Below are 24,172 nucleotides of genomic sequence, written 5' to 3' on the forward strand. Positions count from 1 at the left end.
AGCCATAAGGAAGTATGGTAATTTAACACATAAATTACCGATGAAAATGTTTAAAAACTTTTTTCCCTTGAATGAAAGGTACCATGGTGTTTAAAATGTAAGATATTAGTTATCAAATCTGTGATGTATACATTATCATGCTTTTTACATAGAAATTACCGGGTGTATATTTTTCAACAAAAAAAATTCGGGTCAAAAAATTATAATGGCGTTTGTATGTGAGTTATCAGCTTGGTATGTGTCTATTAACAAGCTATTTACATATATATATTACCGGGGTTGCCCCCCGCCCCCCTCGCCACAGTCGCCACATTTACCAGGGTTGGGTACATAAATTATCAAGTCTACGATGTGTGAGTTATCATGTTATTTGCATAAGACTTATCGTGGTATGATTCAACAACTCCTTCCACCCTATCCCCGCCGATAAAGTAATCAGGATTGGGTACATAATTTATCATTTCTACGATGTGTGACTTATCATGTTATTTGCATAGAAGTTACTGTGGTATGTTTCAATGACTCCCTCCCAACCCCAACCTCACCGACAAAGTTACCATGACCGGGTACATAATTTAATGTCTATGATGTGTGAGTTATCATACTATTTGCATAGAAGTTATCGTGGTATGTTTGTTTCAACGACTCCCTCACTGCGGCCCCTCCGACAAAGTTACCAGGACCGGTACATAATTTATCATGTTTATGATGTGTGAGTTATTATGTTATTTGCATAGAAGTTACCGTCGTACGTTTCAACGACACCCCCACCCCGACCCCTCCGACAAAGTTTTCAGGTCTACCATGTATGAGTTATCATATTATTTGCACAGAAGTTACCGTGGCATGTTTCAGCGACTTGCCCCACCCCATCCTCGCCGACCAAGTTATCAGGACCAGGGTACATAAGCTATCAGGTTCGCCATGTTTGAGTTATCATGTTATTTGCACAGAAGTGACCACGGCATGTTTCAGCGACTTGCCCCACCCCCACCCTCGCCGACCAAGTTATCAAGAGACCGGGGTACATAAGTTATCAGGTCCGCCATGTTTGAGTTATCATGTTATTTGCACAGAAGTTACCGTGGTATGTTTCAACAACTCCCCCACCCCCACCCTCGCCAACAAAGTTTTTAGGACCGGGGTACATAAGTTATCAGGTATATGAATTTTGAGTTACCATGTTATTTACACGAAAGTTAACGGAGGATATTTCATCACCCCTCCCTCTCCGGTTGGTAAAGTTAGCAGGAACGGGGTACCTAAGCGCGGAAAAAATTGAACACTAAATTAACTCGTTTTTATGCATACGTAGTAGATGAGACATGTTAAATAGCCCATTTACTTTCTTTTGTTCAAGAAAGGGATCGTAGGTCAGGTGGTAGGCTAGTTGAGTTGGCTCACTAGTGGTGCAAGGATCGAATCCTCTCTTGTTCACACCAATTTTTGCGTGAAAAAAAAACTCGAACGAAAAAAAATCTAGAGAGGGAAAAAATGGATTGGGAGGAAAGCAAGAAATCGGATCTGGCGAACAAAAGGATCTGGAGAGGGAAAAAATGATAAATTATGTTCGCCAGATCTACACTATAGATGGACGGCTGCACTATAGCAGTGGCCTACTTGCGGTAATCAAGTATCTACAAAATTAGCCCACCTCCAAACATAAACATGCAGTTGACTGAGATGGTCATTGGGTATAGTCAAAGTTTGTAGCAAGTCGTAGGTGCGGGGTTTGATTCCTATTGCTGCTATTTTTTTGAAAAAAATGAGCCAACAATCGAGGATGACGGAAGCGTGCGTGTTTGTCGCTAACCACCAGTCGGCAGGTACTTAGCTTTCTCGTTTTGTCATAAGTCAAATTTTGTAATTTTTGATCAAAATTACATTAAAAAAACAAAATTTACGATACGAAAGAAATACAATATAAGAATATATTTTATGATGTATCTAATAATATTGATTTGATATTATGAATGTTGATTTTTTATGAATATGGACTTAATTTTTTTAACTCAAGACAAAACCAATGTGCCAAGTGAAAAGAAACGGTGAGAGTACTAACATTGTACTGCATCACGTAGATGTAAGCACATACGTACATCAGTGGCGTGATTCAATTGAGTGCGTTTGGTTAAATTGCACACTATTGGGAATCCGGACAAACGGCATTAGGCCGACTATTTGATTTATTTATTCATCTCTGCAACTCGTCGTGGTCGTGGGCTCACCAACTGTTGAGCTAGGGCTCGCAGGCCTTATCGATAGCGCGGCGCAAGAAAAAAAGGAAAAAGGGAAAGCGAGACGATACACCACGCACGGGCATCCGATTATTCATGCATGGACAAGCGGCTGCTGGCTCACATGTCCGCGGCCGCGCCGTCCTCCATCTCGTCGCCGCCCTTCCCGAGCAGCGGCACGAACTTGAGCATGACTTCGACGGCGTTCTTGGCGGCGATGTCGATGAAGGTGCTGGCCTCGTTCCCGAGCGCGGAGCCTCCCCCGGCCAGGTCGGAGAGCGAGCGGATGGTGAGGAACGGCACCCCCTGCGTGTGCGCCACGAGGGCCACGGCGGCGCTCTCCATCTCCACGGGGGTGCACTCGAACTGCTTGCGGAGGAACTGGCGGTACTCGGCGTTGTCCAGGAACACGTTGGCGCTGCAGCCCTTGCTGACCCGGGTGACCCGCGGCGCGCGGGGCAGGCACGTCGTCGCGTTCACGCACGCCGGCAGCTCCATGCCCTCCAGTTTCGCCGCCAGCGCGTAGTACCGCTTGCTGGCGGGCACCCAGAACGCGTGCTGCCGCTCCTCGGGCTCGCCGGACTTGGGGAAGATCTCCTCCGGCTGGTACCAGATGCTGTTGAGCTGGTTGGCGGATAGCGCCGGGTTGCTCTGCCCCACGGTGTAGTCGGAGAAGTTGAGGAAGCCGTACTCCCGGGTGTAGTCGCCGGCGGCCTCCAGCGGTAGCTCGTTATCCTTGCCGTCGCCGAACCGCTGGCCGCCCAATCGACAAAATTTTGGTAGCACCACAAATCAAAATCCTGGACGACCATGACATGTTCACGTTTTCTAATACCAAATCTGTACTACCTGCCAGTTCCAGAGGGAAACGTGGGCCCAGTATTCGGGGATGGTGACGTCGCCGATCTGGAGGTCCTCGTTGGCGTTGCCAGCGATGCCCCAGTGGACGATGCCCTTCACCCGGAACAGGCTCAGCAGCATCTGGGTGGTCAGACCAGCGTTGAGCTGCAGTCATTGATTCCATTCCATGGTGCAACAGTTCGTTAAGTTCTGAGTATTTGTAAGATACACTGCTACACAAAATATAATGCTGTAGTATGTACGGTCTTACCATGCTCAGTCCAGTCATGACCATGACGACGCTTTGGCCTTCGATGGTTCCGAAGCGAAACCTTCGCCCTTCAAGCAAAAATCATGCAATAATGTTAGTATTTAATTATCTTTTTTTAATTATCAACGACATATGGTGTAGTTACGACCGATTTTAACTTTTATTTCCTCTGTAAAGAAATGTAAGAGCGTTTAGATGGAAGTATTATTTTTCACTTCGATCGTACAAACGTTCACTCTGCTTGCTCATGTGTGCCTGGTTAGCTCCGTCAATAGGCACATGCATCTCATGTGCTTTCATGCAAGTCCTCCATGAAACGCCCGGTCTCACCCGCGTTCCATCATCATGTGCTTTCAGGTCATGCATAAGTGTTTCAGCACGTCCGGTCACTTCTTTCGTCTACCATTCAAATTCACTACAGTACATAATTCAGACGGTTCTCATATATGAGCAGGCTTGTTAATCAATTCAACCATATTCGTTCTGATGTTATGATATTACGAACAGGCTTGTTTCATATTACGTTTATTTCTTTGACCCAACCAAAGTGTTGACATTTCAAGCTTACGGAAAGATCATCCATCACGTAATGTTAATAGTGCCCTTTCATGTCAAGTTATTTTCGCACATGGCGCCCGTATACACGCTTGATCTGATTAGACTGAATGTACCATTTGAGTAGGAGCATCTTTACCTTGGATGTCCATGTTAGGGATGCTCTTGCTGGCCACGAAGCTGGGCGACTCGAGCACGGGGACCATCTCGTATGTGTTGGGCACGACGAGGCCGACGAACGGCCCGGCGCGGTTCGCCCGGCGGATGGCGCCCCATGTCTTCTGAGTGATGTACCCCTCCGCCGCCGTGGCCATCAGCGCCACCGCCACGAGGACGGCGGCCATGAGCTGCTGCCGAACACCACCCATGGTCGAGCTAGCTAGCTTCCCTAGCTCCGTTTCTCTATACCACAAGACTTGTTTTGTGTGCTGTGCCTGTGGTTGGAGTCTGAGCGTCCCTGTGTAGAGCTGGTGCGCGTATATATAGCAAGTTGGGTACCTAGGGTTGGAGCTGTGGGGGGAGTGGCTACGGAGTACATCAAATTAATGAACGGGATCCGAACGATGCGGTGCACAATTTTTCACGTATATCTATAGCTGGCTGGTACTAAAAATGTCAACTAAATGCCAAAAAATTGCAGATCCCGAGATTAAGTTGGTGGAGATCGATCGCTTAGAGATGCTGTTGTGGTCAAGGAACCATGCACCGGAGGTGTATGCCATCTGCGTATAATAACCACAACTTATATTAACACAACTCGCATCATATAAAATCTCTCATAGAGCATTTTAGACCATGTACAGTTCAAGTGGTTGGATAAGCGCTCAGCAAAATGAGTCGTTTTTTTTTTTGCTACACGGAATAGCCTTAGTGCTTTATTTCATGAAAGAGTGTTTGATTAGGCATCAATGTTTCTAAGAAGTGGTGAACCAACTTATGATTGAATGGTTAGAGGAACAGTGGTATCCCCAGTCCATCAGGGTTTAAGTCCTGATGCTCGAATTATTCCTGGATTTATTTCAGGATTTTCGGCGATGTGCTTTCAGTGGGAGGAGACGTTTTCGTCGATGACAAGGTACCTATTGTGACTTCGTAAATCTCAAGATGATATGCCGGCTCAGTCTTTCGAAGGTGCTCATAGGGATAGGATGTGCGTGCGTACGTCCATAGGGGTGAGTGTATGAGCATATGTATGAGCGCTTGCCTCTGTACTGTATTAAAAAAATGTTTCTAAGCATTTGTGAAAAGGACCCCAGATTATATTAAAAGTAAGCAGTGGTACAACGCACCCCACAAGATAAGGGAATTACAACGAACACTCTAGAGAACCAATACAGAAACATCTCCGACGCGGGATGAGGGCGCGCCGCAGCCGCCATTGCCGCCGTTCCCGGAGGGAGCGCTGACAACCTTAGTCATGCGCACGAACTGTTGACGATGGGAAGTCACCATCCTCGACCGAGTAGGACCAGCACGCCGGAAAAGCTCTTACCAAAACTTTCTTCAACAATACATGCATAGTTTCCATTATATACTTTATTACAAAGTTTGACCTAGGACAGAACAAATATACAAAATATAAATAAATTGGAGTACGAAATCATCATCTTTTTTTACCAAAACTTTGCTCAACTATAAAAGTGTTATTTTTGTCTTTGTATTAAAGAAAAATTTCACTAGTATCAATTTTATATACAGATAATTCATGTATAGATGAACAAATTGTTAATCAAAACTAAATCTTAGGGCGTATCAACCGTGGTTGGATGGTCAGGAGGACAGTGATATCCCCAGTCTTCTAAAGTTCAAGTACCAGTGCTCGCATTTTCTGGAGTTATTTCAGACTTTCCGGTGATGTGCATTCAGTGGGAGTAGACGTTCTGGTTGATTATGAAGGCATCCGTGGCGACCAATGTCAAAAAGATATGCCGGCTCAGTCTCTCGAATGTTGCTCATAGGGTAGGGCGTGAGCACGTGTGTGTATAGAGGTGAGTGTACGTGTGTATGTACAAGCGTATGCATATGTACTGTGTTAAAAAACGAATTAGATCTTAGGAAAGGCTTCCTCCTTATATTTCTGGAAATGTAAATTACAGAATAAATCGGTTTTTGTCTCTTCATGCTAAAATGAGTATTTGATTAGACATCGGTGCTCTTAAGTACTACCTGTATAGTCTCGCAAAAAAAGAGTACTACTTCTATAGTAGTTTAAGCAATAAAGTATTACTGGCTAATGGCTTCAGAGAGCATGCTGTATAGTCTCTACATCTACAGAAAGTTTATTACGGATAGTATTTACGGGATGAAGTGGTCGGCTCACGGTCGTGTAAATTTCTATCTGAAACTTTTTACATGAACGAAATCTAGAGAGAATCGGCGACACGAGCCCGTTCGCGTAGGGACTGCCGAAACTACCCCACGTATACCCCCCGTTCCATATGGATCACTTCACATTTTGGTGTCGGTGCCTTCATTTCGCCAATGAAAAATCAGCGGTTTATTGGCCACCATGGGCCATTGGGCCATGCGATTTGGACGTGCGCGGGGCCTTGCGATAGGATGCGTCGTCAGCCGGGGACCTTATGATCGTGGTGGGGACATACATTCTGCAATCCTCCATCAATCACGTAGGACGTCTATGGGTACATCCATGAATGAATATATAAAATTTCCTATATATAGTACTCCGCGTGTCATATTTTCGGTTCGCTGTCCTGGTGGTTGCTCTCACGAGTTACTATATACAGTATAACAGTATCCCCGTACCCCTAAAAAGAAATATAAAAGTGCCCCCGTGGATCGCGTGGGAGCTTAAGATGTGGTCCGTATTTATGCCTGCACGTGAATATCGCTGCTTGGTTGATGGTACATATGCACCGCTCATGTCGGACAAGCGATGATAGACAAGTGGACCGTGCGCATCCATCGACATGAAAAATTCAGGATAACATATGTGTGTGGACGCAGTTTTTCGTGTGAAAAATTGGAGGCTAACATTCTTCAAAAGGAAAATTTGTAACCTCTGCCGTCCTGTGAAACAAAGATAGTTGTCTGAGTATTATACCTGGCCATTCCTCGGGCCGGTCCGGGCCAACCCGGGCCCGAAGCCCGGCCCGGGCCGGCCGTCGGGCCTAAAAATTAGGCCTGAGCCCGGCCCATCACACTAAAAGCCCGTCGGGCCTCGGGCCATGGGCCGGGCCTCTTCCTTAAATGGTGAAATCGACGGGCTCGGGCCTGGCGCGGCCCGGGCTTCGGGCTTAAAACCTAGGTCCGAGCCCGGCCCATGGACAAGGTCGGGTCGGGCTTTTTCGGGCCGGGTCGGGTCAGGCCAACCGGGTCGGGCTGTCCATGGCCAGGTATACTGAGTATCCTGTCCAAAAAAAGAGATAATTGTTGTGTAATTTGAAAAAATGAAAATAAGAGACAACGGCCTCACTACCCAGCGAAATCTAGACGAGCACCGCCGGCGGCCCATCGAGCAATGGCAACACGCGCACAACCTCGACCTAAGCCGCTGCAAAGCACGACGTGCCCCCTCCGTCTATGATTAAGAAGAGCTGACGAAGGAAGAAAGGCAACTTCTTCATTTTATAAAACGCCCGTCGCCCAGGGGTGCCCCTTCTCTCCTCTTCGCTTCTCGCGCCCCGCTCTATGATAATGCACCAATCAAAATACACGGTCTAACTATATAAAATAGAAAGGTAGTTCTCTTAAGGCATCTCCAACGGCAACCAGTAAAAAAGGCAGCCATCCAACCGAGCCGCATACATCATGCCTTCCTCAATTTTTTTTTCAAGTCCGCACGATCAAATAGCCGCATGAAAAGGATACAAACATTCAAATAGCCGCATGCAGCACAAGTTCAAATTTTGAATAGTTCCAATATTACATACCAACATTGTTATCCCCTTTCACCGTTCATTGATGCTCAATCAGATCTTCCTTCAGCTGCTCGTAAGTTTGTCGATGCTGAATTTTTTGATGCATTTGAATAAACTCCTCAAATGTGGCCAGATTTTGGTCCGAAAGTTAGATAGGATCACCCATGTTCTCAAATTCCAGAGTCGCAGCAGCATCGTCACCCTCATCCTCGATGATCATGTTGTGCATGATCACACCTTGTAAAGCCTTCAGGCGGTTCTTTCATTTCCAATGCATGCAATCAAGAGATCCAAGAAAACCTGGCCACCATCTTGCTTCTGAGATTGCCAGGAGCCTTTCCGTGTCTGCTACAGTTGGTTCTCTCAGGTATTGACGTCTGAACACCTCGACCATGACAGTTGCAAACCTGACTATGAGATCTCCGCATGTGCTCTCAGACATCCGTAGGTACTCGTCCCACGAATCAGTGGTCGTGCCATATGCAAGCATCCGGAGTGCGGCCATGCACTTCTGTTAACCAGAGAAGCCAATCGTTCCCACGACGTCCTTCTTCAGGATGAAGTAGTCATCGTAGGACCGGGCGCCATGGTACAAACTATCGAAGACAGTCTTGCACATCCGAAAACATCGGCGAAAATGGTCAGTGAATAGTGCATCAGGGGCAAAGTAGTTGTCCATCAGTGTCAAAATGGTTGTGTGCCCTGTTGCGGTTGAACACTCGATAACCCTTGATCGAGCCCTTGAAATTGAGAACATGCTTCTCTGCATGCTCCGTGTCTTCAAGGACCGCCTGCATCATCATCGTCTCATCAGAGTACTCCTCGTTCGACGAGCCGTCGGAGGACTCAACATACTGCTCGTATATGTACTCCAAATTGGAATCCATTGCTACAAAGAAGAAGGGATGACTATTTTTAGCTCCGACGATTCATCGAATAGTTGGCTGGCACAGTAGAGGATGGTACCTGGCGGGGCGGTCGAAGGACAAGGGGTTGAACGGAGACATAGGAGAAGCGGCGGGGAGCCCTGCTTGATCGCCAGAGGTGACAAAGACGCAGATTTCCGGCAGGGGTGTGGCGTGGTGGCCAGGGTGGTGGAGTGGCGGCGACGGTAACAACAAAAATAAGGAAGGAGAGAAAATGGGGAGGATGGAGTCGCGGGGTTGGGGAATGGTTTTGGGTGGGCCCAGGGTGTCGGATTCGTACGTTTCATGTGCCCGGACTCCCGCAAAGCTCCCCCACTTTTGTCTTCGTTTCGCGTGAGAAATCGCGTTTGGACCGCCCGCGGACCGATATAGGACCGCGTCGGATGGCTTCGGCGGTCCAGACGGTTGTGGGAGGTTTACGGGTCTGCCTTGGAGATGCCCTTACAAAGCAGATCCTGAGATCTCGGTACCACGCAGAGCCTCTTCGCTGAGTGGCGGGTTGCAGAGGACAAGAGGGCTCAGCGACAGCGCAGCATGACACTCCGGTGTGGGGCATGGTGACGAGGCAACGCATGACCGACCGATCATGTGGGCGCGCGGCGGATGGCGTGCTCCGGTAGGCGGCTGATCTGGCACAGTGGTCTTTGCTATTTCTTGAGCTTGCGTTGGTTTTTCCCTTGAATAGGAAAGGGTGATGCAGCAAAGTAGAGATAAGTATTTCCCTCAGTTTGAGAACCAAGGTATCAATCCAGTAGGACACAACGCACAAATCATCAAATACCTGCAGAAACAATCAAACAACTTGCACCCAACGCGATAAAGGGGTTGTCAATCCCTTCACGGTTACTTGAAAAAATGAGATCTGATAGAGATAGATAAACGATAAAGTAAATATTTTTGGTATTTTTGGTTTATAGATTGGAAAGTAAAAGATTGCAAAATAGTAGATCGGATACTTATATGACGGAAAATAGAAACTTATATGATGGAAAATAGACCCGGGGGCCATAGGTTTCACTAGAGGCTTCTCTCATGATAGCAAAGAATACGATCGGTGAACAAATTACTACCGAGCAGTTGACAGAAAAGCGCAAAGTTATGACGATATCTAAGGCAATGACCATGAATATAGGCATCACGTCCGTGTCAAGTAGACGGAAACGATTCTGCCTCTACTACTATTACTCCACACATCGATCGACTCCTGCCTGCATCTAGAGTATTAAGTTCATGAAGAATAGAGTAACACATTAAGTAAGATGACATGATGTAGAGGAATTAACTCAAGCAATATGATGAAAACCCCATATTTTTATCCTCGATGTCAACAATATAGTACGTGCCTTGCCGCCCCTACTATCACTGGGAAAGGACACCACAAGATTGAACCCAAAGCTAAGCACTTCTCCCATTGCAAGAAAAACCAATCTAGTTGGCCAAACCGAACCGATAGGTCGAAGAGAATTACAAAGATATCAAATCATGCATAAAAGAATTCAGAGAAGATTCAAGTAATTTTCATAGAGAAGCTGATCATAAATCCACAATTCATCGGATCTCGGCAAACACACTGCAAAAAAGTATTACATCGAATAGATCTCCAAGAACATCGAGGAGAACATGGTATTGAGAATCAAAGAGAGAGAAGAAGCCATCTAGCCACTAGCTATGGACCCGTAGGTCTGAGGTAAACTACTCACGCTTCATCTGAAGGGCAATAGAGTTGATGTAGAAGCCCTCTGTGATCGGATCCCCCTCTCGCGGGTGCTGGAAAAGGTACCTAGATGGGATATCACAGGTACAGAAGGTTGTGGTGGTGGAAAAGTCTTTTCGTGGATGCCTCTGGTAGTTTGGGGATATTTGGGAATATATAGGCGAAAGAATTAGGTCAGGAGGTGCACGGGGGGGGGGGGGCACAAGGGTGGGGGCCACGCCCTCCATCCTTGTGGCTGCCTCGTGGCTCCTCCGACTTCATCTCCAAGTCTCCCGGTTGTCTTCCGGTCTAAGAAAAGTTATCGTGAAGGTTTTGTTCCATTTGGACTCCCTTTGGTATTCCTTTTGTGCAAAACTCAAAAACAGGGGAAAAATAGGAACTGGCACTGGGCTCTAGGTTAATAGGTTACTCACAAATATAAAATAGCATATTAATGCATATAAAACATCCAAAACATATAATATAATAGCATGTAACAATAAACAATTATAGATACGTTGGAGAAGTATCAGTCTTCTATGGCTATGGTCTACGGGGATCCAAAGCAAACCACGTAGTCAAGCGACACGAGGGGGCATGTCGTCGATGTAGGGCTAGCATGCTTGGGCCAGGCCATGAACGGTGATGCGGATGGATCTTGGGTTTGGGGTGATGGGACTCGAGGGCAGGACCGGAGCCGTCCCATGGAGGCCCGTCTCTCTAGCAGCCCATCTTCTAGGGCCGCCTTGGTGAAGATGTCGGTTCCCCCAGTGATCCATGCCTTAGGCTGCGATGAAGCTATATCCAGCTGGGATCTGGTGCCCTTTTCCAAGGACCTTGGCATATGGATTGACATGGGTGAACGGTCCTGGCTGTTGGTGTGTAATACCTCTTAAATGTATCTATATTTGTTTGTATGATTCATGCTACTTTGCTACAATTTATAAACACTTTGGGCACAAATTTTATCAATTTTATTTAACTAACATATTAATTCAGTATCGAGCGCCAGTTCTTGCTTTCTGCTATTTTTTAAATTTCAGGAAACCACCACAGAAAATGCCCGAGAAAAATCGGGAAAAATAGGAGAGGAATTTGTGTGCTTGAAGATGACCAGGGAGCCAAAGTCCATAACATGGCAGGCCCATAGGACCTCGGCGCCTGGGCTGGGTGCCCACCTTGCAGGGGTGCGAATGGGGTGCCTCGGCGAGCGCCTAGGCTCTATGGGCACCCTAGGTGGTCTCCGGTGCCCATTGGCCTACATATACTAGAAATCCCTCCTCTAAATTAGTCGCCACAACCATTTCTTTTTAGGCAATCTTTGTTTTCAGCCCTGATTTGGTACTCTTCCAAAGGGGGGATTCATCTCCATAATCACAAGTGATGGAGGGGGATTCACTTGTGCGATGGCGTCGGGAGAATAGGGTGAGTCCTTGGGACGCTTGGAGCATTGTGCCTCCACACCCCTCCAATGGAGACAGATCTCCCCCAAGGAGAGACCTTCTGCAACATATCCTCTTCTCCATCGACTCCACTTGCGGTTACTTCAACCTTTACCTTGTGCAAGATTTTATTGTGTGTTCACTCTTGCTTGCACTTGTTACTTGTGTTGCATGTCATATAGGTTGTCCACCTTGCTAGTTGCATATCTAAACAACCTTCTTTCTCGTTGAACCTAAAGTTTTGTAAATAGGCCAAAAATTGTTAGTGGCCTATGAAGTAAATATGCCCTAGAGGCAATAATAAAGTTGTTATTTCATATTTCCTTATTCATGATAAAGGTTTATTATTGATGCTATAATTGTATTGATCGGAAACTTAAATACATGTGTGAATACATAAACAAATACCGTGTACCTAGTAAGCCTCTACTAGACTAGCTCATTGATCAAAGATGGCTACGGTTTCCTAACCATAGACATGTGTTGTCATTTGATAACGGAATCACATCATTAGGAGAATTATGTGATGGAAAAGACCCCTCCATTAGCTTAGCATATTGATCGTTCAGTTTATTGCTATTGCTTTCTTAATGTCAAATACATATATTCCTTTGACTATGAGATTATGCAACTCCCGGATACCGGAGGAATACCTTGTGAGCTATCAAACGTCAGAACATAATTGTGTGATCATAAAGATGCTCTACAGGTATCTCCGAAGGTGTTTGTTGAGTTGGCATAGATCAAGATTAGGATTTGTAACTCCGAGTATCGGAGAGGTATCTCTAGGCCCTCTCGGTAATACACATCATAAGAAGCCTTGCAAGCAAAGTGACTAATGAGTTAGTTGCAAGATGATGTATTATGGAACGACTAAAGAGACTTGCTGGTAACGAGATTGAAGTTGGTATGAAGATACCTACGATCGAATCACTAACATAACGATGGACAAAGGGAATTACGCATGTTGTCATAAGGTCCGACCGATAAAGATCTTCGTAGAATATGTAGGAGCTAATATGGGAATCCAGGTTCCGCTATTGGTTATTGACCGGAGAGGTGTCTCGGTCATGTCTACATAGTTCCCGAACCCGTGGGGTCCACACGCTTAACGTTTGTTGACGATATAGTGTTATATGAGTTATATGGATTTGGTGACCGAATGTTGTTCAGAGTCCCGAATGAGATCACAGACATGACGAGGAGCTCCGGAATGGTCCGGAGGTAAAGATTGATATATAGGACGATGATATTCGGACTCCGGAAAGGTTCCGGAGTGCACCGGGTAGTCATCGGATAACCGGAAGGGGTTTCGGACACCCCCGGTAGGTGTATGGGCCTAATGCGCCAAGGGGGACAGACCAGCCCACAAGGGGGATGGTGCGCCCCTTCCCTGGCCGGCCGGCCCTGTGGGGAAGGAAAGGGGAGGGGTGGCACCTCCTGCCTTTCCCTCCTCATGTGAGAAAGGAAAGGGGGGCGCCACCTTCCCCTGCCTTCCTCCCGCACCTATACATGGTAGGGGGCGCGGCTTGGAGGAGGACCCCAAGTGGGATTCGGCCCCACTTGGAGCGCATCCAGGCTGCCTCCTCCCTCCCCCACCTATATATATGTGGGAGGGGGCGCCACACATAACCATGACAATCTCTTAGCCGTGTGCGGTGCCCCCTCCACAGTTTAGTCCCTCGGTCATATTTTCGTTGTGCTTAGGCGAAGCCCTGCGAAGATAGCATCACCATCACCGTTACCACACCTTCGTGCTGCCGGAACTCACCCACTACTTAGCCATCTTGCTGGATCAAGAAGGCGAGGACGTCAGCGAGCTGAAAGTGTGCTGAACACGGAGGTGTCGTACGTTCGGTACTTGATCGGTTGGATCACAAAGAAGTTTGACTACATCAACCGCGTTAACAAACGCTTCTGCTTACGGTCTACGAGGGTATGTATACACACTCTCCTCTCCCGTTGCTATGCATCTCCATGGATAGATCTCACGTGTGCATAGAAAAATATTTGTTTTCCATGCAACGTTTCCTAATAGTGGCATCAGAGCTAGGTATATGCGTAGATGATGTGCATGAGTAGAACACAAAGAGTTGTGGGTGGTGATAGTCATACTGCTTACCACCAACGTCTTATTTTGATTCGGCGGTATTGTGGGATGAAGCGGCTCGGACCAAACCTTACATGTCCACGCACATGAGACCGGTTCCACAGACTGACATGCAACTTGCTTTGCATAAAGGTGGCTGGTGGGTGTCTGTTTCTCCTACTTTAGTTGAATCGAATTTGATTGTGGCCGATCCTTAAAGAATGTTAAAACAGCAAACTTGATAAATCAATGTTGTGGTTTTTGCGTAGTTAAGAACGGTTCTTGCTAGAAGCCCGTAGCAGCCACGTAAAACTTGCAACAACAAAGTAGAGGGCGTCTAACTTGTTTTTGCAGGGCATGTTGTGATGTGATATGGTCAAGACGTGATGTGATATAGTTTATTGTATAAGATGATCATGTTTTTTAATATTGACAACTGGCAGGAGCCTCAAGGTTGTCTCTTAATAATTGTATGAAATGCAAGCACCATGTAATTGCTTTACTTTATCACTATGCGTTAGCAATAGTTGTAGAAGAAATAGTTGGCAAGGAGACCCCGGCGCAACGATGGAGATCGAGGTGTCAAGCCAGTGACGATGGAGATCATGACGATGCTTTGGAGATGGAGATCAAAAGCACAAGATGATGATGGCCATATCATGTTACATATTTTGATTGCATGTGACGTTTATCCTTTATGCATCTTATTTTGCTTAGAACGGCGGTAGCATTATAAGATGATCCCTTCACTAAATTTCAAGATAAAAGTGTTCTCCCCGAGTATGCACCATTGCCAAAGTTTGTCGTTTCGAAGCACCTCGTGATGATCGGGTGTGATAGACTCTATGTTCACATACAATAGGTGTAAGACAGTTTTGCACATGCAGAATACTTGGGTTAAACTTGACGAGCCTCGCATGTACAGACATGGTCTCGGAACACTGGATACGAGAAGGTCGAGCGTGAGTCATATAGTAGATATGATCAGCATAGAGATGTTCACCATTGATGACTACCACATCTCCCGTGATGATCAGACATGGGTTAGTTGATTTGGATCATTTATCACTTAGATAACTTGAGGGATGGTTATTTAAGTGGGAGTTCTTTAGTAATTTGATTAATTGAACTTAATTTATCATGAACTTAGTCTTAATAGTTTTGCATTTTCTACGTTGTAGATCAATAGCTCGCGATATAGCTCTCCTATTTTTTGATATGTTCCTAGAGAAAACTAAGTTGAAAGATGACAGTGCAATAAAACGGACTGGGTCTGTGATCTGAGGATTATTCTCATTGCTGCACAGAAGAATTATGTCCTTGATGCACCGCTAGGTGACAGACCTATTGCAGGAGCAGATGCAGACATTATGAACGTTTGGCAAGCTCGATATGATGACTACTTAATAGTTTAGTGCGCCATGCTTTTCGGCTTAGAACCGGGACTTCAAAAACGTTTTGAACACCACAGAGCATATGAGATGTTCCAAGAGCTGAAATTGGTATTTTAGGCTCATGCCCGTGTTGAGAGGTATGAGACCTCTGACAAGTGCTTTGCCTACAAGATGGATGAGAATAGCTCAGCTAGTGAGCATGTGCCCAAAATGCCTGGGTACTACAATCGCTTGAATCAAGTGGGAGTTAATATTCCATATAAGATAGTGACTGATAGAGTTCTCCAGTCACTATCACCAAGCTACTAGATCTTTGTGATGAACTATAATATGCAAGGGATGATGAAAATGATTCCCGAGTTCTTCGCGATACTGAAATCGGCGGAGGTAGAAATCAAGAAAGAGCATCAAGTGTTGATGGTTAATAAGACCACTAGTTTCAAGAAAAGGGGCAAGGGAAAGAAATGAAAATTCAAGAAGAATGGAAAGCAAGTTGCCGCTCCCATGAAGAAGCCCAAAGCTAGACCTAAGCCTGAAACTGAGTGCTTCTACTACAAAGGAAATGGTCACTAGAAGCGGAACTGCCCGAAATACTTGGCGGATAAGAAGGATGGCAAAGTGAAGAAAGGTGTATATGATATACATGTTATTGATGTGTACCTTACTAGTGTTCGTAGTAGCCCCTGGGTATTTGATACCGGTTCAGTTGGTAAGTAACTCAAAACAGGAGTTGCAGAATGAACAGAGACTAGTTAAGGGCGAGGTAACGATGTGTGTTGGAAGTGATTCCAAGGTTGATATGATCACCATTGCACACTCACTCTACCTTCAGAATTAGTGTTGAACCTAAATAAATGTTATTTGGTGTTTGCGTTGAGCATGAATATGATTAGATCATGTTTATTGCAATACGGTTATTCATTTAAGTTAGAGAATAATTTTATTCTATTTACATGAATAAAACCTTCTGTGATATTACACCCAATGTGAATGGTTTATTGAATCTCGATCGTAGTGATACACATATTCATAATATTGATGCCAAAAGATGCAAAGTTGATAATGATAGTGTAACATATTTGTGGCATTGCTGTTTAGGTCATATTGGTGTAAAGCGCATGAAGAAACTCCATCCAGATGGAATTTTGGAATCACTTGATTATGAATCATTTGATACTTGCGAACCATGCCTCATGGGCAAGATGACTAAAACTCCATTCTTTGGAACAATGGAGCGAGCTAATGACTTATTGAAAATAATACATAACGATGTATGCGGTCCGATGAGGGTTGAGGCACGTGGCGGGTATCGTTATTTTCTGACCTTTACAGATGATTTGAGTAGGTATGGGAATATCTACTTGATGAAACACAAGTCTAAAACATTTGAAAGGTTCAAAGAATTTCTCAGTGAAGTGGAGAATCATCGTAACAAGAAAATAAAGTTTCTATGATTTGATCACGGAGGCGAATATTTGAGTTACGAGTTTGGCCTTCATTTAAAACAATGTGGAATTGTTTCACAACTCAAGCCACCTAGAACACCACAGCGTAATGGTGTGTCCGAACATCGTAACCGTACTTTATTGGATATGGTTCATTCTATGATGTCTCTTACCGATTTACCACTATCATTTTGGGGTTATGCATTAGAGATAGCTGCATTCACGTTAAATAGGGAACCGTCTAAATCCGTTGAGATGACACCGTATGAACTATGGTTTGGCAAGAAACCTAACCTGTCATTTCTTTAAGTTTGGGGTCACAACACTTATGTCAAAAGGCTTCAGCCTGATAAGCTCGAACCCAAATCAGAGAAGTGCGTCTTCATAAGATACCCTAAGGAAACAATTGGGTACACCTTCTACCACAGATACGAAGGCTAGATCTTTGTTGCCAAGAATGGGTCCTTTCTAGAGAAGGAGTTTCTCTTGAAAGAAGTGAGTGGGAGGAAAGTAGAACTTGATGAGGTAATTGTACATTCTCTCAAATTGGAAAGTAGCACATAAGAGAAATCCATTCCCGTGATGCCTACAATAACTAGAGAGGAAGCTAATGATGATGATCATGAATCTTTAGATCAAGTTACTACTGGACCTCGTAGGTCGAATAGAGCACGTTCCGCACCAGAGTGGTATGGTAATCCTGTCCTGGGAGTCATGTTATTAGACCATGGCGAACCTACGAACTATGAAGAAGCTATGATGAGCCCAAATTCCGATAAATGGCTTGTGGCCATGAAATCTGAGATATGATCCATGTATGAGAACAAAGTATGGACTTTGGTGGACTTGCCCAATGATCGGCAAGCCATTAAGAATAAATGGATCTTCAAGAAGAAGACAGACCCTGATGGTAATGTCACCATCTACAAAGCTCGATTTGTCGCAAAAGGTTTTCGACAAGTTCAAGGGGTTGACTACGATGAGACCTTCTCACCCGTAGCGATGCTTAAGTCAGTCTGAATCATGTTAGCAATTGCCGCATTTTATAATTATGAAATTTGGCAAATGGACGTCAAAACTGCATTCCTTAATGGATTTCTTAAAGAAGAGTTATATATGATGCAACCAGAAGGTTTTGTTGATCCTAAAGGTGCTAACAAAGTGTGCAAGCTCCAGTGATCCATCTATGGACTGGTGCAAGCATCTCGGAGTTGAATATACGCTTTGATGAGGTGATCAAAGCATATGGTTTTATATAGACTTATTGAGAAGCCTGTATTTACAAGAAAGTGAGTGGGAGCTCTGTAGCATTTCTGATAATATATGTGGATGACATATTGTTGATTGGAAATGATATATAATTTCTAGATAGCATAAAAGGATACTTGAATAAGAATTTCTCAATGGAAGACCTTGATGAAGCTGCTTATATATTGGGAATCAAGATCTATAGGGATAGATCGAGATGCTGAATAGGACTTTCACAAAGCACATGCCTTGATAAAGTTTTGAAGAAGTTCAAAATGGATCAGTCAAAGAAAGGGTTCATGCCTGTGTTACAAGGTGTGAAATTGAGTCAGACTCAAAGCCCGACCACTACAGAAGATAGAGAGAAAATGAAAGTCATTCCCTATGCCTCAGCCATAAGTTCTATCACGTATGCTGTGCTATGTACTAGACCCGATGTGTGCCTTGCCATAAGTTTGGCAGGGAGGTACCAATAGTGATCCAGGAGTAAATCACTGCGCAATAGTCAAAATTATCCTTAGAGAACTAGGGAGATATTTTCTCGGTTATGGAGGTGATAAAGAGTTCATCGTAAAGAGTTATGTCGATGCAAGCTTTGACACTGATTCAGATGACTATGAGTCTCAATCTAGATACATATTGAAAGTGGGAGCAATTAGCTAGAGTAGCTCCATGTAGAGCATTGAAGACATAGAAATTTGCAAAATACATACGGATCTGAATATGACAGACCCGTTGACTAAACTTCTTTCACAAGCAAAACATGATCACACCTTAGTACTCTTTGGGTGTTAATAACATGTGATGTGAACTAGATTATTGACTCTAGTAAATTCTTTGGGTGTTGGTCACATGGCGATGTGAACTATGGGTGTTAATCACATGGCGATGTGAACTAGATTATTGACTCTAGTGCAAGTGGGAGACTGAAGGAAATATGCCCTAGAGGCAATAATAAAGTTTTATTTTATATTTCCTTATTCATGATAAAGGTTTATTATTCATGTTAGAATTGTATTGATCAGAAACTTAAATACATGTGTGAATACATAAACAAATACCTTGTCCCTAGTAAGACTCTACTAGACTAGCTCGTTGATCAAAGATGGTTAAGGTTCCTAGCCATAGACATGTGTTATCATTTGATAATGGGATCATATCATTAGGAGAATGATGTGATGGACAAGACCCATCCGTTCGCTTAGCATATTGATCGTTCAGTTTATTGCTATTGCTTTCTTAATGTCAAATACATATTCCTTCGACTACAAGATTATGTAACTCCTGGATACCGGAGGAATACCTTATGTGCTATCAATCATCACAACATAACTGGGCAATCATAAATATTCTCTACAGGTATCTCCGAAGGTGTTTGTTGAGTTAGCATAGATCGAGATTACGATTTGTCACTCCGAGTATCAGAAAGGTATCTCTGGGCCCTCTCGATAATACACATCCACTACTAGGGAAAAGCCTAGCAGCAGCGCGGGTTTTCGGCCTTTTAGTAGCGCGGGGGCCGGCGCTACTAATAAGGTGCTACAACTAACGTTTAGCAGTAGCGCTGGTCCACCCGCGCTACTACTACACAAGTGTTGCAGCAGCGTGCTTAAAGGAACCTCGCTGCTGCTAATAGCTATAGCGCGCTTCCCCTGTGCGCGCTACTGCTACAACCGCGCTGCTGCTAACTTTTCTCCACTCGCTATTGCTAATTTTAGTAGTTTTTTGTTTTTTTCGGCATATTTGTTTTGTATTTGAACAGGCTTTATAGAAGAATCTTTAGCACATACAAATGTCATCATGATACACATACAAATGCCTGCGAGACCACAAATGTAATCATAGCATATACATACAAATAGTCTCGTCATAATCATCATCCAATGCAAAGTGGTATCTTGTCATCATCTCGAAAATAGCGATACATGCAAGTCTCGAATACTTGCAACTACAACGTCATCCATCTAAACAAAGGTATACGCGAGAAGAGCTATCACTATGAGTGAGAGCGGAACTATGCAGTACATGAGATGGCGGTTACGAGTCCTCTCTCGCGCTAGCGTGAACCTAAAGTAACTAGCTTCTCCTTCTTGTCTGCTTTTGAAGCCTTTATGGCTGGCGTCCGAGAACCCATTCACTTGCGCTTGACACTCATGCCACTCGTTGTACACCCCCGGAACCTTCCCTTTGTACACGACATAGCAGTTCCATCTCGCCATCAAGAAACTAGGTACCTGTTAGAGATGCATGTTCATGAAGAGGATGTACAATCATATATATGCAACAAAATATACTAGAGAACACCGAAAAAGAAAGGGTTAGCAACTAGATGCAACATACAGTATGCAAATTAATTAACTAGAGGTACGCAGGTCATCGTACGCAAACTAACAAAGTAGCATTACGCAAGTTCGGCAGGGATCATGGACATCACAAAGTTGCATCACAAAGTTCAACCGACACATATCATCATCATCGGCATCATAAATCACTAGAAGTTCCATCCTTCCATATCATCGAGGATGGACCCTAGCTTCTTGAACGGCGTGAGGTCTAGACATTGCATGCCTATGCGAGTTCGGACGTCAGCTCGCGATATAGGGCCGTGGTGGAACATCCCCTTCTCATCTACGACTTCTTTCATGATGATCGTCGCAATGTCGCTTTGGATGCGAAAGAAGTCATCTCTAAGTTTATAATCCGCTTTTCCATGAGATTCTAGCCACTTGTGGATATGATCATCATTTCTGCTTCTCATGCGAAGCTTTTGGTGATCCGTGTTGAACTGATTCATGAGATGGAGGATGTACAATCCATCCTTCTTGCTTGGTTTTGGGACTTGGATGCAGGAGAAGTTAGTTTTATGCGCGAAACCCATCTTCTTGTTCCTTTGTTTCCTGATCTGCATGTGGCCACCTCTAAAGCTGAAGCCTTGGAGAGCATCATCTAGAATATTCATTATGTGGGTGTAGTCTTTTTTCTCGTAGTCTCTGGAAGGGTCAAAATACACGGCGTGGGAGACTTGCAGATAAAGAACGATAAGGACGGTGCGCCCGTTGCTGCGGGGAAAAGACACCTCAAATTATTCCCCATAGAGAGAGAAGGAATGATTGAAATGTATGAAAGGGTTGTTCGAAACTGACTTACTTTGGATGATAAGGCACGAGGACAATTTCCCGGTCCTTATTCTGTACCATGAAGTTTTGGAGGTAGTCCCTAGCAGTTTCACGCTCAAAGTCGCTGAGACTCAAGAAAGACTCGTGCATGTAGTATGGATCTGCCACACAGATTTGCGAGACTTCTTCACTGTTCATGACAGAGCTCATATGTAGCGCAAAAAGGCGGACGATTGTAAAATCAAGCCGCCTTGTCAAAAACATCTCAAAGATATGGTCAAACCGCAGGAAGAACACCTCCGCGGGCCGTGTCTCGACGTAGCACTTCCCCTCAGGCACACGAGCCGCATATGTCAGATATCCTGGATCCTTTGAGGCTAGTAGGATTTTCTCAGTCGACAGCACATGGTCGTGCAGTCTCCTGAGATCCCCTGATAGTGCCTCTAGCGGTTTCGGCGGTAGCATCGGCTCGCCCGTGAGATGGAACATGGCCGCACCTTTCACGGGTACACGCTCTTCGGAATGCATCGTTTGGCTGCTATGTGCTCTGGCTTGTTTGGAGGCAGCTATCTTCCCCGATCTCTTTCTCTCCTTTTTCTTGGGCACACCTTCTAGACCCTTCCTTAACCCCTGCCCCAGTGTTCCCGGGCTAAGTACTGTACGACCCTCGCGCTGGGATAGTTGAGCCTGTGTTGAGGCGGCATCTTCAGGCGTGTCCTGTGAGGATTTCATGAAGAGAGACTTTTTGCAATCCCTGCTACGACCTTCCTGCCCGGGCATATCATCCATATCCTCATTAGCAAGATGATAGCCTGATTCGTCATATGGTTGACTCATCAATTCTATGTCACAGTCATACGTGTTTGTATTGAGGAAATCCATAGGGTCGACCTCCGTCTCATCATCCATTCTCTGTTCTACAGGACAAATTACATCAGCCAGCACTATTGCACCCCCTTCATCATGTCGTCCGCCGCTCTCACCCGGCACTACAGGAGCTGGTAATTGCGTAGGCGGGGTGGTGGTCTCCGCACATGCTTGTTAATGTGTGATTATTGGTGTGCTCTCGGCCGGCTCCAGACGAATAAGATTCTTCGGCCATAGCAGCACCCAACCCTTGCAGCTTCCAATCCGCGGCGGGGTCTCGTCGTCCGCTCCCACATGCTGTACTGGAGGAGGCAAATCCTCGTGCCCCGATTTCACACTGGACAAGCTAACCCTGAAGTGCCCAGCAGGGATCGGCTGGTTGTGGAACGTGGGTTGCAAGGGGTCCATTATCATCCCCTTTCCCACGTCCACCTTCTGGCCTTTGATCAAGTAGAGTATGGTGCACGGGGTTTCTTTCACCTGCAAACACATATGTCTGTGGCGTAAAACATCCGAAAGGCAACAAAAATGGAATATTATATATATATATATGTTGGTGCGACATGTAATTACCGTGACGGCGTCGAGCTCAACCAAAGACGAAGGCCCACAAAGCGCGCCAGAGACTGAGGACGGGCTGCTATGAGCGGGAGCGGCTGCGAGAGGAGGCCCAGTTGCGTGAGAAAGTGATGGTGCGATGGTGTTGTTGTTCATGGAGTTGCTCCCGACGAAACTGGGCAACGGGAAATCATGTACCGTCTTGTCTGGATTTTCCTTCGTCCAGTTGATGATAACTGGAACCAAGTTAGTAGCAAAATCATTTCTGCAGGCAGTTATAGCTGCATTGACTGCCTGCTGTAGCAACTCATATTTGTCCCCGGCTGCTTTTTTCGTGTCCTCAGCTGCTTTTTTCTCGACCGCAAGCTTCACCTTCGTGTCGATGTCTGCCTGACTAAACTTCTTTTTCTTCTTCTTGGCCTTCGGGCCCTCGTTGTAAAACACCTTGCACGTGGCGCCATCTCCAGCGCCGTGCACACGACCATATTGCGGCCGCTGGCCCAAAGGGAGTCCCTTAAGTTCGTTCAAGGCCTGGTTGAGAGGGGTGTCCCAGTTGGGCCTCATCGGAGAAGTAGGGTTTTCGGCTGCAAGCTGGTGTTGCTTATCCAGTAGTCTAATCAATTTCCTCGTGATCTTGTCCGTGTAAAAAACCTTTTTCTCCTTGTCCCACTTGTAGCGGGCCCTAATGAAGTCATGCTCCAAGGGGTTGGTGAACTTCGCGAAGGGGTCTGGGAGACCCGCGGCTTCACGTTCCGCGTCCTCCTTATCCCATATGGGCCTTTTACTGAGGTAGCCACGGCTTCTGAGGCGATGCTTCCCCGTGTTCCTTTGCTGAAGGCTCTTGAATTTCGCAGCCTTAGCCTTGGCGTCCTCGGTAGCGCAAGTGTCCTTGAACTTTTCAAACTCCTCTTCCGTAAGTGTCGGATTTTCCTCCAGAATCTTGGATAGGGATTCCTCAGCCTCAATAGCTCGTTTCACCCTTGATTTCCAGGAGGCCAAATCATTGCTGAACATGCCCATGGCGTGATTGTTAATCTTTTTCATCTTCGGATCATCCCACAGTTGTTCTATGTTATCATCCCGATCGGGGAACTTGAATCTCTTGTGCAACTTTGTTAGGAGCAACTGCGTCAAATGTTCTTTACTCCTTAAGTCATCGTCATTGATGCTCGCGCATTCCCGTAGGATGCATCCTACTTGATTCCCATAGCACTTGCGAGGTTCTTCCGGCTCTAACGGCTCAAACTTGCCAGGTGCCATCTTTGTGATCACAAGTCGTCCAATCCCTAGTTTGTTAGGTTTTCGTATCCTCTGCTTCTTATGCCTCTTTTCGGTACCGGCATCAGCGCTGGTATCTTCCCCGGCGGTACCTTCCCCACCGGTCTCGGCGCCGCCACCGGTGCCGGGGCCGTCGGTGTCGGCGTCAGTACCATCATTGAGGCGGACCTGCAAACCTTGCTTAGCAGTCAAAAAGTCGAGGTAGTCTTGTTCACCCTCATAATCCATCTCGTCTGCATCTTGGTCAGAAGGCCCAGTTTCTTCGTTGTTCGACATGTTTCCTATGATTAAGTGTCCTCATTTATTTCTAAAAGTATGAATAAATGAGAAAT

General features: G+C 45.4%; 1 protein-coding gene across 1 annotated transcript; it reads right to left on the bottom strand.

The window, feature by feature from the left end:
- Positions 1 to 2,153: 2,153 nt before the first annotated feature.
- On the bottom strand, positions 2,154 to 4,370 carry LOC125543521 (bark storage protein A). The gene is made up of 4 exons (XM_048706892.1): positions 4,043 to 4,370; positions 3,349 to 3,416; positions 3,087 to 3,242; positions 2,154 to 2,990 (listed from the first exon to the last, which is right to left on the bottom strand). Exons 1-4 carry the CDS (start codon positions 4,269 to 4,271, stop codon positions 2,358 to 2,360), a joined length of 1,086 nt encoding a protein of 361 aa, XP_048562849.1. The 5' UTR covers positions 4,272 to 4,370; the 3' UTR covers positions 2,154 to 2,357.
- Between the last annotated feature and the right edge of the window lie 19,802 nt (positions 4,371 to 24,172).

This window comes from Triticum urartu, chromosome 3 (assembly GCF_003073215.2).
Source record: "Triticum urartu cultivar G1812 chromosome 3, Tu2.1, whole genome shotgun sequence".
In the NCBI taxonomy this organism is placed as follows: Eukaryota; Viridiplantae; Streptophyta; class Magnoliopsida; order Poales; family Poaceae; genus Triticum; species Triticum urartu.

Coding starts and splice junctions, on each gene's coding strand:
- LOC125543521 (XM_048706892.1), bottom strand. CDS start 4,271: ATGGGTGGTGTTCGGCAGCAGCTCATGGCCGCCGTCCTCGTGGCGGTG. Junction 3,417..4,042: donor CCCTAACATGGACATCCAAG/GTAAAGATGCTC, acceptor TTTTGCTTGAAG/GGCGAAGGTTTCGCTTCGGA. Junction 2,991..3,086: donor TTTCCCTCTGGAACTGGCAG/GTAGTACAGATT, acceptor TTGGGCGGCCAG/CGGTTCGGCGACGGCAAGGA.